At 46.5% G+C, this 16021-nt stretch overlaps 2 protein-coding genes across 2 annotated transcripts; one reads left to right on the top strand and one right to left on the bottom strand.

Annotated features, from left to right (window-relative positions):
- Window positions 1-5482: 5482 nt before the first annotated feature.
- Window positions 5483-10502, bottom strand: PSMB5 (proteasome 20S subunit beta 5). Its single transcript, XM_088797037.1, has 3 exons — window positions 10040-10502; window positions 9024-9330; window positions 5483-5992 (listed from the first exon to the last, which is right to left on the bottom strand). The coding sequence occupies exons 1-3, from the start codon at window positions 10235-10237 to the stop codon at window positions 5706-5708; spliced, it is 792 nt and encodes a 263-aa protein (XP_088653163.1). The 5' UTR covers window positions 10238-10502; the 3' UTR covers window positions 5483-5705.
- A 3808-nt stretch (window positions 10503-14310) lies between these two features.
- Window positions 14311-15320, top strand: PSMB11 (proteasome subunit beta 11). Its single transcript, XM_088796392.1, has one exon. The coding sequence runs from the start codon at window positions 14421-14423 to the stop codon at window positions 15318-15320; it is 900 nt and encodes a 299-aa protein (XP_088652518.1). The 5' UTR covers window positions 14311-14420.
- The last annotated feature ends 701 nt before the right edge of the window (window positions 15321-16021 follow it).

The raw sequence follows: 16021 nt of genomic DNA, 5'->3' as shown, positions 1-16021 counted from the left end.
CTAAGGGAGACAACCTACGGAACTACACCTGGAGCTCCATTCTTCAGGGGCTGACCATGTTTTGTGTGAGACTAATCCTGCTATTTTAAGAGAAAGATAGCAGAATTTCAGGATCTGGGTAAGGTGGGAATGGGCAGGGCTGCTTCTCAAAACAGCTTTTTATGACACCTACTTATCTTCATTTATAAGCATGGGGTGGCATAACATTTTTTAAAAAATCCTTAAGGCAAGTAATTTTCATTGGTCTTATTTTAAAAAAATACTCTACGTTTCATAGTACGTTTAAGAGCAGCAAATAGTATCTTGAAATTCAACAATAATAGGGAGTCACAATGCTGAGTAAGGTAAGACTCACTGGCATAAGGACACCGTAGTAAGATCATTCATTCATTGAAAATGCACTTATTATACTATCTCTACTGAGTAGCCTGCGCCATGCTAGACTTTGGGGAACAAACAAGAAAGTACAGCATAGTGTTTAACTGAAAAGGAAGACAAGACATATCATGAAACAACATAGATGCTCATCGATATAGCACGTGCCTAAGGCGGTTTAAATGAGATGTAGAACACGCCAGCCCTAGTCACGGACTGCACTTGGGCTCTATTGACTCAAAGCTGAACCCCCTTTATGTACATGTTTCCTGTTTTGGGAGGTATTTAGATGTGAGACTACGCTTAATCTGTTGTTCTGGTTTAAAATGCTCCATTGTTTTCTTTTCTAAAGATTAAGCTGTGAGTGCAGCCTCAAGGCTCAGGGGATGCAGGGTGATTATGAACCTTCCCACAGAACCCCGATGCTCAGTGGATTCCCTCTAATCAGACAACACAGGAGATCACCATTTGAGATGAGCTGCCGTGATAAAGGGCCTGGGTATTACGTGAAACTGTGTGCATGGGGAAGCATAGCATGTATGATGTCCCAGGATGGTGATGGTATTGCAACTAAGCTGGGAAAAGAGCTGCGGTAGTTGCGAAATATCCCCTTGATTTTGGTCCCTTGTGGTCTCCTCACATTCCTACTTGGACCTACTTATTTCCTTGTTACATGAAGCACCGGGTATTCCTGTCTTCCTGAGAGTTTGTACCGCTCCACATTTGAACAGCTTTGTCCCTGACCTGTGGCCATGTATAGAAAAAAGGGGACATGTGGCCAGGGAGTATGGAGGTGAAGGGAGAGAAGACCTTTTCAAAAACCTAAAAATAAATTGTTAAAAGGTACTGAATCTGTGATTCTGACTCACTTAGCCTGCTCCTCTTCTGAGAGAGGTTTCTGCTTTTCCATCTTTGGCCTGGCTGGATTGAGGTGATTCTGAGAGCTCAAATCTTTCCAACCTTGTACAAGCCGTGTAGACATGGAGATTCCTGTGCAATCTAAGTGACTGTGACAGTACAGGGGCGACACACAGAGAGGCACGTGTTCATTATGTATGGCTGGAGAAATTATCTGTCTCCAGGGGCACATGTTTCATTGTGCATTAGCTTCCAGCCACTTCCTTCCTCCTGTTGCTCAGCCCACTCTCTATCACTGTCCTTCTGAGTCTCCTTTCCCACTCCCTGACCCCTCCCCTTCACAGTCCAGCTCTGCCCATCAACGTCTCCATCCATCTTCCCTGCCACGGCTTTGTCTCCCTCTCCACTTTGCTCAGTCTCATTCTTGCTGTCCAGGAGTCACTTTTCTGTGTGTCTCTCATTTGTCTCTTATTCTCTCTAGCTCACTTTCGGGCATTCCATCTGTGTTTCCTTCTGTAACACCAGCTTTTTGGATACCCGGCAGCTAGTGATAACCTTTTCTTGTTACATTCAAGTCCATAAGCAGCACTTGGTTTATTGATTGATTGGTTTTTATTTAAATTCTGCAGAGGTAAGAAAAGGCGATTTTTATAAAGAGAGAGAGAGAGCAGAGAGAAAACATGAAATGAAGCAAAGGGAAATGAGAAAGAAGGGGCAGCCTGAGAGGATGGTGGGAGGGAGTTGGGGGAGACATCAGAAGAGACTGAATCTGTGGTGTCTGATTTCCTATCAAATGAACTAGGTCAGATATTCATGGCTGGTGACAGCTAAACCTGGACTATTAAGGGTTAAGTACCAGTTACGCTTGGCACCTAACTCAGAGGCAAAAGCTTCAGGGAGAAATGAGTTGGGTTAAATAAACCCAAGAAGCTGATGTGGGTAGAATTTCTTCTGCCTGACCCACTAACAGCTGCGAACGGGACACTTTAGAAATGGTTTTTATTGAAAGGCTTCAGTGGGGCATAGCCCCTGGAAGCAAGAACTTGGCTCTGAGGCCAGGCCTGGGGACCACTGCAGGCATGTGGGCAGTCAGCTGACATGGGGGGGGGGAACAGAGGGGGCGGCCTGGGTCAGGCAGGGGGTGGCAGCAGCTGCTGATCAGGGCAGTTTTGATTGCTGGGTTTGCTCTCCTCTTGCCCATTATAATTAAAGCTTTCCCAATGATTCTGGCTTCCTGAAGGGAAACTCAAATTTAAAAAAGAAACACATAAAAAACAGCAGAGATGCTTGGTTGCAATATATTTTAAATCATAAAGCACTTAATCATATCTCGAGGTCACTGCTGCTAGTCAGTTTCAAACTACCTTATCTTCTGTTATAGCCCTGGCAGGAGGGGCTCTTTGACCAGAACAAACAAAAATAATGGAAAACCTCTCACCAAATCAGACATGCTCATTGAAAATTCTCCATTGACCCAATTGTCCTCTTTACTTCTGACAGGGGACATGCTCTTCCCAGAGTTTCCCTCTATCTTCTTTTTTTGGGTGTGTGTGTGGTCTTTTTATAATTTTTTTTTGTAACTTTTTTGTTGTTGTTCTCCATAATATACTTTTTTCCATCTTTTTTTTTACCTTACTCCCTTTTCATCCCACCTCTTGCTTTTCTCTGACAGACCACATAGAATCCGTGGACCAGAATAAATCAGTTATTTTATTTCCCCTCAAAGAATGTAAACTTCCACTCCTCAAACGGCTTTGACAGTTTTCTCATTTGCTCGCTGAGGAGGACACCAAGAGACATTGACCTTCTAGTTTTGCCTAAAGAGGGGCTCAGTAACTATTTATGCCTCAGTCCCTGATTTGTTTTCACTGTGCCCTTCCTCCTCCCTTCCCTTGTCCTCGCCCACCTTTTCACCTTCCCTCAGGAACCTTCTCCTCACCCCACAGTGCACTGTTACTCCCCACAGAAACCTCTCTTGCCGGGAGATGCTATAGGGCACATCTGCTTTCAACCCCTGCTAGCAATAGAAAGCATGGGGCCTCTAGGCTTGTTTGCTCCCTATTTAATCAGGTAAGTCCCATCACCTACCCTGAGGAGTCAGATTTTGGTGCTACTGAGCTATCTGTGGAAGGAGAAATTGTCAGACATCACTTACGGGGCCCTGTCCCTTGGATGCCTGGGAACTGCTGAGAGAAATTAATCTTCCAGCTATTTAAGGCAATTTCTTTTCCATCATCCTTTGTCAAGAGGACTGCATTGGGAAATGAATCTGATGGGAGTCCCTGAACTGGTACACTCCACTCAACAGCATCTCTCCAATGCTATGTGGCATCCATCATCCCCACACAAGCAGAGACGTACAACAGCGCTGCAAAGCCATCATGGGGCATTGGCTGGTGGGCCAGTCCCCAGCAGCAAGAAAACACAGGATAGCAGTGGGCCTAGAGACAGTTTTCCTCCACCTCTGCTCTACTTTCTTTCCAGAAAACCTACCACGTATTGATCTCTTCCATGAAGCGTGTTACTTTTATCCAAGATCCAGGAGGGGAGAGAAAACAGGGAAATGCCAGAACAGAACACGGGACTGTTGGTTATGCACTTTCTTGCCAGAGCATAAGGACTCAGCCAATGCAGAACAGGTGTTTACATTAAACAGCCAGACCACTGCCAACGCCAGGCGTGAGACAGAAACAGGGCTAGGACAGCTTTACTTCAAGGCCATCTCTTCTCTCCAGACTGAATTTTCTTTCATGGGCGAAGAGCCTAGGGAGTCTTATGCTCACTGGGTCATGTATGTGTAAAAGAACTCCAATCTTTCTCTCTTTCTACCCTCACAGTTATTTCACAGGACAGTTATTTTCAAATGATGTTCCTTGGGGTTCCAAGAAGTGCCAGGGAGTATAGGTATGTATGGGGGCAGCGGTGTTGTGGGAGGTGGTTCTGGGGAGAGGGAAGCTCAACAGTTGAGGCTGTGGACCCCCTCAACTCTATTTCACCCTGATTTGATTTCTTTCAGGTGTTGGGATTTCTGATGAGTTCATTTTTTAAAAAAAGGTTCTAATTTTTAAAAATATCTGCAAACCAGTGTCCTGAGAGGAGGATGTCTGTACCTGTGCTTCTTACGCAGCTCACCACCGGCCAATAGCTTTGCCTGCAGTCGGTCCAGGTCCACTCTAGCAGCTCCGACTCCAGGGGCTCCTGAGGCACTTTTCAGCAAAATGAATCGCCTTAGGCACCAGAGTCATTTGTTTTCCAAACTCCCTTCTCCAATCTCACTAATTCCCAATTTCCCTGCATTTGACAAATGCAATTAACAAGCCTGGATCAGTTCCTGGTCGACAGCCCTCATCAATCAATAAGGCGACTGCACAGGATGAGGGGGAAGGGAAGTGCAAGAAAGGAAGGCAGCCACGGCTTGGGGGAGAAGGGGCCTTAGCCCCTCTATTTCGGTGACCCACCCCTCAGCCTCAAAACATGACACTGGGTTGTCACCCTCACCGCTTTCTTCCTTCTTGCTAACTAAATGTAAGGCAGTATTGTTTATACCCTCCTCTCCCATTTTTAAAGGTCTCTCCCATCAACCTCCTCTGTCTCCCTGATGTCTATGTCTTCTCTTTAACAGAAGGCCTTGCCATCTGCTGCCACCATAGTGTGGGAACCCCTCAGTGCTGGGTGTGATAAATCAGCCATCTCTGCTCTCAGCAGGGCCTCTGCCCCACCCACACGTTCTAGTGACGATTTTGTGTTGCTTCCTGCCCAGGAAGCTATAGCCCATCATCCCTCTCTATCCCCTACACAGTGGAAGGCAAAGCCTGTGGTCACTACCGCTTCCACACTCACCTTTTTGTCCTCCCTTTCCCCAGGGTCCAAGCCTTCCCTTCCCAGTTGGTGTAAGATTCCCGATTTACCTTCGCCTTTCTGCTCTGCATGTAGTGTCAGCCTCCCGCCCCCAACACAGGGTGACAGCTTTTCCCTCCGCAGCTCTGCCTCAAACAGCCCTGTGCATCTTTCCACCTCATCAACTTTTCATCTCTTTGCAAACGGAATCGGGAAGTCTCTCCCTCCTCCCTGCCTCTCTCTCCTTCTCCTTTGTTACTTGCTTCATGAGTGGGGATGTTAATGTATTCACTAGACAATGTCTTCACACCACTGTTTCCTGTAATTACAGTCACTTCCCTCCCACAGTCTAGGCTTATTTGACTGTAAAGTGCTTGGAGGAGGGACAGTGGACAAAAGACACAACACAGGCTGAGGGCGAGTAGTGTAATGTTAACATCCAAGAGAGTAAAACAAATCATCCCCTCTGCAGCAGCTCATTAACAACTGGTAACACACAGAGGTCAATGCACTAGAGCTTAAAAAAAAAAAAAATCAATACAACTGGGGACTCTTGCCCCCTAGGATGGAGAGCTATTCCCATATCACCAACAATGGTAACCCCAAGAAACACAAGCAGCCACATCCACCTTCCTTCAGGGGCAAGATCCACTGTACTTCTCATGTAGATCAGCTACATTATCACTGGAGACTCGGATCCAGCCGTCCTCGCGAACATGGTAGAGGTTGACTGCACCTCCTGAGTAGGCATCTCTATAGGTGGCTTGGTAGATGGCGCGACGGGCCAGATCATAGGCCTGTTCCACCTCCAGGTCATAGGAGTAACCCCGATCCATGACCCCATATGCATACACTGAGCCAGAACCTACAGAGAAGGTGGCCCCTGAGATCCGGTTTCCTTCACTGTCCACATAGTAGAGGCCTGGAAAGAGAGATGAGGTTAGCAGGAAAACAAGTGACCATCCCTTTTGACATTTAACTCATCCTCCAAGGAAACAGTTCTCCATCACTCTTGAAACCCAGAGAGACCAACAGAATTACAAGAAAAAAAAGCACTTCTATAAAATTACTTAACAGCAAAAACAAAACTAAAGGAATCAAATTAAATATGACTCGGATTCTACAGCACCCCCCCCCCTCACCTTTGTGCTACCTGCCTTGTCTATCCTCTCTGCACAAACATAAAGCAAGTATAATTCGAATGACTTAGGTTTCAAGCACAGAACTTCAGGCACTGTGGGAGATAATATTTAAAACAATCCTAGTCCTCCAAGTTCAGTCTACCTGGGACATGACATACATCACACAGTAGACAACAAAGCCTAGAGCTCCCAACCATATTGTAAAGAGCTGCACTGTCCAATATGGCAGCCACTAGCCACATATGACTACTGAGTATTTCAAATGAAGCTAGTATCACACGATGAAGTGATATTTTGGATCTATTAGGTTAAATAAAATATACTATTAAAATTAATTTCTTTTTTCTTTTTAATTTTTTAAATGTGGTTACTGTAAACTTTACAATTACATGTATGGTGCATATTTTATTTCTATTGGACAGTGCTGGTGTACACCAGGGGTTGGCCAAGCCTTGTTTTTGTAAATAAAGTTTTATTGGAACACAGCCATAGTTCCTTGTGTATATATTGTCTGTGATTGTTTTTGTGCTAAAACAGGAGTTAAGTGGTTGAGACAAAGACCATGTGGACTGTAAGCCTAAAATATTTACTATTTGGCTTTTCAGAAAAAGTTAGCCAACCTCTGGTATAGATGAAAATTTAGACAAAGATTTTAATAACATTTTGCTAAGTTCCAACCACCTGCTTGAGCTCTGTAACAGGATGCCTTTGTCACCAAGTTCAGATTCAAACTGACCGTCCATTACCTACCAAACTCATCTCTCTCGTACCCCATCGACCCACAATTCCTCCTGTATTTTCAAATTCTGCCAATGGCTTCACTAACCTCTTTCCTATTTTAGTGGTTCTCAACTCTCACTATGCGTCAGAATCATCTAAGGAAGCTTTTTAAAACAGATGCCTAGGACTTACCACATTCTTTTTCAATTGGTCTGGGGTGGGGAACAAAGACAGATGGGGCTTGTTTTTTAAGTTCTCCAGGTGATCTTCTGAAAGCCAGGTTGAGAACCACTGCCCTTACCAGTTTTCAGGTTCAGATGATTCTAACGTCTACCTTAATCTAGCTCCTCAGTTCCACTGCCATGACCTTGCTTAGCTGGCTCACCATCTAGTTCGTTTACCTTTCTGGTTTTATGGATCAGTATTCTTCATACACCCTGAGTTTCAATTAAACTGGATTTCCAGTTACTCCCCACAAAACCTCATGCTTCTTTCCTCCCTTCCTTTGTTCATTATGTTTCTTTCCTCTCATTTTGACATCATGGACAACTGCCACCTATTCACGAAGTCTTCCTCAATCCCCCCATCAGAAGTAATCTCCTCCTTCTCAAAACTCCTTCAGCATTTTATCGGTTCTTTTAAAAATGGAATTCATCTCATAAGCCTTGTATTAAGTCATCAGTGATCCTTTCTCAGTCTGACTCTTGAGGCAACAGGCTGACTCATCCTGAATGGGACAGGCTGTCAGGAAGGCTTTTTGAGAAGGGACAATTTAAGTTATGCTCCAGTTTCCTGGGTTTTTCTTGCCAGCCAGCTTCTGCTGAAAACAGTTCTAACACTGTTTCCATCACCTTGAACAAACCAAATAGCTAAGAGTTCAAAGCAGCATTTCCAAAATGCGTCCCTGGACCACACAAGGTGTCTGGAACTGTTCTTTCACATCTTTCAAAGAGAAGTGTCTCAATTTCCAAAGTAACAACGTGAGCTCCTCTCTCATATCCACTTTTTAATCTCCTCATTCATCCTCCATTGAGTAGTGAACTGATATTCTCTAAAGCAAGTGAAAAAGTAGTGGGTATCCTACCATTGTTTGACAGAAGAAAACTAGGTATTTAGCAAGCAGGTAAATGAATGAAGCAGAAACAATAGGAGGAAAGAATAACTATATTCAAGCATTGAGGGGGAAAATTACACAGAAAGTGACTATCTGTATTCCAACTTGACTAAAGGGACGTTAAAAATTGACTGAAGAGGAGCTGACATCAGAAACAAGGCTGCACTTCCTGACAAGGCTTTTATATACTGGAAACTAGGCTAAGGAATTTCTTTTCAGAGATGATAGAACAGAACCTAAGGTGAGTATATCAAGCAAGGAAATGAAATGAGCATCAAAACCTCTTCTAGGCTAAAGATTCCCTAAAGGAAAAAAGGGAAGAGAAATGACTAACTTTTGAGTAGTTACTTTCTCTATATTAGACTTTCGCGGTCCAATACATAAGCCACTAACCACATGTGGCTATTGAGCACTTGAAATGGGGCTAATGCCATGTGTTGAAATGACAATATTTTAAGTATTTTCGATTAAATGGTTAAAATTAATTCCACCTGTTTCTTTTGACTTTTTGAATATAGCCATTAGGAAATTTAAAATCACCTGCGGCTCACATTATATTTCAATTAGGTAGCACTGACTAGCATTTTTATGTCTATTATTACGCACTTTAATTCTCAATTACAGTCTTTGTAGGTCTTACTATTTTATGGGAGAATAGAAGGAAAAGCATTACATGCCAGATTCTGCATGCTTTATGTGTATTACCTCATTTAACCAATGTAAAAGATGATGAAACAGAGACTGACAAAATAAGCAACCTGCATAAGGTCACATGGGTAGCCAATGACACAGCTGGTCTAACTCCATGCCTTTTGTTACACTACCGTGCCTTCTTAGAACAAAGAGAAGGAAGGGTTGAGAAACTAATCAACAAATCCTCTGGCACTGACCCAAAGCCCTGTGTTTCAAGTATCTGTTCATCCAACCCCTCCTTTCCGGAGTCAGCCCAAGAATCATGTGGCTGAAGCTTAACTCACCAGGGCCTCTCTTATCCCAGCCACAGATCATGGTGCCCATGGACAGCCCCATGCCTTTATACTGATACACCATGTTGGCGAGCAGCTTGGAGGCAGCTGCTACAGAGATGCGTTCCTTGTTTCGAAGCTCATAGATTCGACACTGCCGAGCCAAGAGCCGCTCCCAGAAGCTGCAATCCGCTGCACCCCCAGCCATGGTGCCCAGCAGGTAGGGGTTGATCTCTATCACCTTCTTGACTGTCTGGGAGGCAATGTAGGCACCGGCTGTGGCCCGGGAGTCCGCTGCAACAATGACTCCATGTTTAAACTGTTAAGAGGAAAAACACAAATCGGGCCACATCAGACCACAAAAACATCTTGACATTTCTTTTTGCAGCAATGCAAACCCAGACTATCTCTTTCTCTGTCGTTTTACGCTTTACAATATACTTTCCCACATTAATGTCACTTCAATCCTGTAACATGGGTATAAACAGTCTTTCCTTCATTTCATAGACGAGGAAACACGTTTAATGAGATAGAATGACTTGGCCCAAGACCGTAGAGCTAATTATCGCAAAGCAGGGCTAGGAATCCCAACAGTCTGGCTCCCAGTACAGAGCGCCCTCCCACCAAGCTTCCCCCTCTCGCCATGGTTCCGGTTACCCTCGCCTAGAGGGGTCACCCAGTTTCCAAAACCTTTGGTGAATGGTTACAACTGCCTTCCCTTTGCCAGTGTTCACTGCTGCTGCGGCCTCCCCCTTTCCTGGACAGAAGCAACCTGAGCTCGCCTAGGAATCAACCCAAGCAGCCGGGGGTTCCTTCTCCCACGTAACCACCACCAACCCCCTCTCCGGCCAGAGCGAGAACGGAGGCCTCCCGGGACAATGAGACAGTGAAACCGCGGGGGTCGGGACGAGAGGCCCGAGCCTCCGCCTGGGCTTCGTGGCCGCGGTCACCGCGAGCACTGGTCCGGCTGGGAGGCCGGGAAGGAAGCGGGCGCGAGATTCAGCCCGGCTCGGCGGCTGGGTCCGCACCTTGAAGGCCAGGGTGGTGGTTCCATGGAGTATTTCGATTTTCGGTTCCTCTGGGGCACCCCAGCTGGGCGCGGCTAGGCTCAGCCCATCATTGGGACTGCCTGGACCGAGGTCCAACAGATCGGCTCGACCCCCGAGGCCGAAAAACCCGTGCCGGTTCACCGGTAGCGGCCTCTCCAACACGCTGGCCAGCGCCATCTCTAGTAAGGGCAAAAGTACCGCCCTCCACGAACGCCTCGCTGAGAACGACCGGGAAACGCCTTCCCTCGCAGCTTCACTTCCTATTAAATCTATCCCGGAGAGGAGCCATTTTAACTCCTGGCAACCACGCCTCCAAAAACAAGACACAGACGCCAAGGACCGTTTTCACTGAGCAGGAAAAAAAAAAAAAAAAAGAAAGGCTTCATTACCTTAAAGTCTAAAGGGATGTGGCTGCCATTTTAGCTTAGGTCATGGAAGCAGTACTGGATCAGATTAACCTCAAATTCCTGGGAAACACCCATGTTGAGTTAGGGAAGCGAGGCCGGCCATCTTTGAGAAGGGCGTGACTGGTTAAAAATCGGTTCTGAAACCTTAGTGGTCAGTTGTTCCCTCCCTGTCCGGTATCCAAGCAGCACCTTACATAGCTAATAGGGTACTGCTTCAGCACCCTATTAATGCGACCGACATTGCCATTTTGTTTAAGGGCAGCTTCTAGTACCTTGTGGTACTGGATAAAATGTTGATCTACTCCGAAGTCGTTTTCCTATGAAGTTAGCTAAACCACAGCAGTTTGTGGTAAAAACGCAACAAAATAAAAGTGCTATGCCTCTTGTTGTTTGATAGCGTTAATCACCACACGACCCATGTTCTCTAGCAGTAAGTTTTTAAAATTCAATATTTTCCTTACTCCCACCCTGTAGCAGAAATTCTAATAAGTAATGAAGGGCCCAAAAGGCAGATAGAATAATAAAGAAGGAAAAGCAAAGGGCCCAGTTAATCCACAAACTAATTCTCAGTTCATCTCCAAAATAACTGAGTCAATAGTCATTTACCATCTCAGAGCCTGGAGGAGAGTTGGGGCTCCATAAAGATGTACCCAGAGATTCTCTAACATAAGCTTGCTAAGACAGCTCTTTATTCAGGACTGTGGTATATATTTCATTCTCTCTCTCTCTCTCTCCACCTACCATCAGTTTTCAACCCTTTTGGGAACTATAACAAGCAAAGAAGCGGGCAAAGGTATGAAATGTTGCCTCCTGCTTTATGGTTCTATGAAGTCAGTGCCTGCCCTTCCTTGTAGTCCAGCAGCAACATTCATCAATATCTAAATTCCGCTTTGCTCTGATGCTCGACTCAGCCCCTCCTCTTCCCCAGCAGATTCTGCATGTGTTGTGTTTTTAATGCAACATCAGAATATAATGAAGCAGAAGATCTTTATCTGTGTCTCACACCTGGATAGTGTGGAAAATGCAGAATGCCTCTGTTTATTGAGCAGGTATTATTTTGCTGTCACCCCTGCAAGACAACTAATCCTTCTTTTGACTTCTCTCAGTGGTTCTTTCACTCTGCCACTAATAGCATTTGTACTTCTCTCTTAAGGCACTTTTGTCCTCTACAATGCTTTCCACATTCTTTTCATTGCAACTGATACCACCTTTGACTTATCTCCTCACTCCTGAGTTACTGAATATTCTCCTAACTGATCTTCTGGGCCAAAACTGTACTCTCTAATTCATTCTGCATAGCAACAGATCGATTATCCTATAACACCATCTTGATCTTATCACTCACCTGCTTTAAAATGTACTATAAACTTCAGCTCCTCGGCATCGCATTCAAGGCCTTCCATGATCAGTCTCCAACTTACCTTACATTAGTTCTCTGCTCCACGGTCCCTACTTACGGGGACCTCAAAAGGAGAGTTACAAATGATAAGTGCTGCTGTTGGTGGGAATGTAAATTGATACAGCCACTATGGAAAAGAGTGTGAAGGTTACATATGACCCAGCAATCCCATATCTGGGTATTTATCCGAAGGAAATTAAATCACTATCTCATAGAGATTGTCTTCACCCCAATGTTCGTTGCAGCATTATTCACAATAGCTAAGACATGGAAACAACTAAGTGTCCATCGATAGATGAATGGATAAATAAAATGTTATATATATCTAGTGGAATGTTATTCAGCCATAAAAAAGAATGAAATCTTGCCATTTTTGACAACATGGGTGAAACTTGAGGGCATTATACTAAGTGAAATAAGTCTGAGGAAGACAAATATTGTATGATTTCACGGATATGTGGAAGCTAACAAAACCGAACTCATAGAAACAGAATAGAGTGGTGGTTGCCAGTGGTGGGGGTTAGGGAAATGGGGAGATGTTGGTCAAAGGGTACAAACTTCCGGTTATAAGAGGAGTAAGTTCTGGGAATCTAATGTACAGCATGATGACTATAGTTAACGATACTATATTGTATGCTTGAAAGTTGCTGAGAGTATATTTTTAAATGTTCTCACAATAACAACAACAAAAAATGGTAATTATGGGAGGTGAAGGATGTGTTAACTAACCTTATTGTGGTAAACATTTTGTAATATATATGCATAAAACCATCACATTGTACACCTTAAACTTACACAATGTTATATGTCTATTATATCTTAATAAGGTGGGGGGGGGGGAATGATAAGTTCATAGGTGAGAGAGAAGGAAAGCTTTGCCAAGGAATTCTAGATTCATTTCCCTAAATACCAGTGGGGTCCCATTGCTCCTCAAACATGCAAGCCCTCCTCTTTCAATCTATACCTGGGAAGAATTTTCAGAATAGGTGGTATCTAAGTCAGACTTTGAAGGATAGGATTCAAAGAGATGAAGGGAAAGTGGGAGATTGTGTGAAAAGAGGTTGTGGTGGATGGATTAGGATTGGACTGTAGTGGACCTTAAATGCCAGCCTGGAGTGGAGAGGTCGTTTGGATTTTATCTCGTAGCCCTTCAAGGTTTCGTAGTAGAGGAGACACAGAATTTGAGTGATATCTTAGGAAAAGATGTCAGTGTGGAGGATAAGATTAGATGGGGAGACTGGAGGATGGCCAGTGAGGAGGCCTTTCAACTGTCCAGATCTGACTTGATAATGGCCTGACCTACAGAGGTAGCAATCCATCCATATACAAGGAGTCTAAGACTTAGTCTTTAGAAGGAGGAGACATTCTCTCCCTCCCTCCCTCCCTCCCTCCCTCCCTCCCTCCCTCCCTCCCTCCCTCCCTCCCTCCCTCCCTCTGACATTCTTATCTCTTTAATAAAATTTCCATGTGCTCCTACACAAAGGAAGGGAGGACTGTTGGACCTTAGCATGACCTCCCTGTTTCGCCAGTCTTCCCATGACATATTTTACTTGCCCTTTGTATTGAGACTCCAGGTAACTATGATGTAACAGCCCCACCATCACGATGTCTGGAGGGTCCAAGCTCTTACCTTTGTGTGTGGGTCTGTTTCTTTGAATAAATCCATTCCCATAGTACCCCTTTGAGCTGCAATGTTTAGTCAAATCTACTCTATATTGCTAGAAGTAGTTGCAGCTTGTCACTCTGCCCCAGTCTACTTTGTCTTTCTGAAGGGCCAGCTTTCAGAGTCCACCAACCCCACCCCTCATCTACCCTGGGTTGGTCGAAGACTTAGACTCAGCATTATGGGATCAAAGTCGGTTGTTCCAGGTTCAGGTTTCCCTTCCCTCTGGCCCCTCAGTCTTTCCGAAAGGTATTGAGCCACCCTTATTTGCCCAAGGCTCTCTTGCTCTTTTTTCTTTGGTCCTTGTCTCAGTCCATTTCTCTTTCCCCATTTGACCATGAGGTGCAAGTGTGAAGTAAGCGAGTGTCACAGTTCCCTGGCCCCATACCTCTGAGGAGAGAACCCAACATTCAGAACTCCTGCCTAGGTGGGGCCACAGCACCCTCTTCCACTTCAGAGCCCTGACTTGTCTTTATTCCTTCTCCTAGGCTGGGAGCTCTTTCAGGGCAGGGGCAGGAAAAACAAGAGGAACCCAGCTCTGCTCCTTGCCCCTCCTTTCCTTTGCAGTTATGCCAACCCCCACGCCGCCGTTCCAGGTTCTTGGAGGATGACAGACAGGAGACTCCTTGGGTGACGCTCAGGTGTGTCAGGGACAGCTATCTTCCCAGGCCTAGTCCTGACCCCCTCAGCGGTCTCTGAGGAGGAGGGGGCTGCGCCAACAGCCAGTCCTCAAGCCTGATTTGGGGTTAGGGAAAAGTGAAGCCACAGATAACATGCCTTCCTTGCCAGTTCTGGCTGTAGCCCAGCTTTTCCTTAGCGTCCCTCTTCCCCCACCTGACCCAGCCTGCAAATCCCTGCCTTGCTCCTTCCAACCTTCACTCAGTCCCAGGGATGGCTCTGCAGGATGTGTGCAAGTGGCAGGCTTCCGACACCCTGGGATTATCACCTAACCTGCCTCAGGCTGGTGGCTGGGCTGTGCCCCCGGGCTGTGACCCTCAAACCTTCTTGCAGACCCATGGTCCCAGGCTGGCTCATGGCACTACCACCCTGGCCTTCCGCTTCCGTCATGGAGTCATTGCTGCGGCTGACACCCGTTCCTCCTGTGGCAAGTACGTGGCATGTCCAGCCTCACGCAAGGTCATCCCTGTTCACCAGCACCTCCTGGGCACCACTTCTGGCACTTCTGCTGACTGTGCCACATGGTATCGGGTGCTCCAGCGGGAGCTGCGGCTGCGGGCACTGAGGGAGGGTCAGCTGCCCAGTGTGGCCAGCGCGGCCAAACTCTTGTCAGCCATGATGTCCCGCTACCGGGGGCTGGATCTGTGTGTGGCCACTGCCCTGTGTGGCTGGGACCGTTCCGGCCCTGCCCTCTTCTATGTCTACAGCGATGGCACGCGTCTGCAGGGGGACATCTTCTCGGTGGGCTCTGGGTCTCCCTATGCCTATGGGGTGCTAGACCGGGGCTACCGCTACGACATGACCACCCAGGAAGCCTACGCCCTGGCTCGCTGCGCTGTGGCCCACGCCACCCACCGTGACGCCTACTCCGGAGGCTCGGTAGACCTTTTTCATGTGCGAGAGAGTGGGTGGGAGTATGTGTCACGCAATGATGCCTGGGTGCTTTACTCTGAGCTGCAGAAGTTCCCGGAACTGGAGAAGCAAGAGGAGGAGGAGGCCAGCCAGGCCCACCCTGAGCCTGCCACGGCCCCCAGGGCTGTCGAAGGTGGAGAACTCTCTGTGGAGCTGCTACCAGGAGACTCCAGGCTCTCCGCAGAGAATGAGACTCTGTGAGAAGCAGCAGGACTTGGGTGTAGGGGACAGCCCGGGGAGTGGGTGGAGGATGGGGTGTGAGTAGCCTCGCAGCCTCTGGCTCCAGCCCTTGTGGATGGCTGGCTTCATTTGTTCCAAGTCTCCATCTCTTTCTGCCCCCCAGAGTTATTGATGGCTCTGTCCAGCATGTTCCTATTGATGCCCAATAGATTGGTCCAGCTTCCTTCTCGGCGCCAAGTCCTTCTTTCAGCATATACTTACTGTGTGCGTGCTGCATGCCAGAAGCTGTGCTAGGTGCTAAATCCTCTTTTCTTGCCATCCTCTTTTCTGCGTTTTTTCTTCCTATCCCCAGTCTCTCTTCTTCCTCCCAGTTTAGCCCTAATCTCAGCTTTAGAGTCTTTGTCATTTTCTTAGCTTGGCGAGGTGGGGTAGCCAGGAGGGGAGTGAGGAGGGGGTAGCAGCTCAGAGGGCTCAGGCTGGGAGAGGCAGTGCAGGGGGACACCTGGTGGGAGGTGATAGGCTTCTTACATCTGCTCTTCTCTGCGACCCCTCCCCCCATTTGACTCTACTGACTATAATGATTACTCCTTTACTGAATGCAGTTATCAAGATAACTCTTTGAGGTGAAAATTATCCTCACTTGTAAAGTGGAACCCTTGTCCGAGGTCACACAGTAAGTGGCAGAGGTGAGACTTCGACCCAGACCTTCTACTCCAGAGCCA

Source organism: Rhinolophus sinicus, chromosome 3, assembly GCF_057876585.1.
Source record: "Rhinolophus sinicus isolate RSI-liver-muscle chromosome 3, RSI-T2T, whole genome shotgun sequence".
Classification (NCBI taxonomy): domain Eukaryota; kingdom Metazoa; phylum Chordata; class Mammalia; order Chiroptera; family Rhinolophidae; genus Rhinolophus; species Rhinolophus sinicus.
The sequence above is the reverse complement of the archived record's forward strand: the minus strand, read 5'-3'. Positions and strand labels throughout refer to the sequence as shown.

Excerpts from the sequence above, each read along its gene's own strand:
- PSMB5 (XM_088797037.1), bottom strand. The coding sequence starts at position 10,237 with ATGGCGCTGGCCAGCGTGTTGGAGAGGCCGCTACCGGTGAACCGGCAC. Across the intron at positions 9,331-10,039 it reads CCACCACCCTGGCCTTCAAG|TTTAAACATGGAGTCATTGT; the intron begins GTGCGGACCCAG and ends TCCTCTTAACAG. Across the intron at positions 5,993-9,023 it reads CTGGGATAAGAGAGGCCCTG|GCCTCTACTATGTGGACAGT; the intron begins GTGAGTTAAGCT and ends CTCTCTTTCCAG.
- PSMB11 (XM_088796392.1), top strand. The coding sequence starts at position 14,421 with ATGGCTCTGCAGGATGTGTGCAAGTGGCAGGCTTCCGACACCCTGGGA.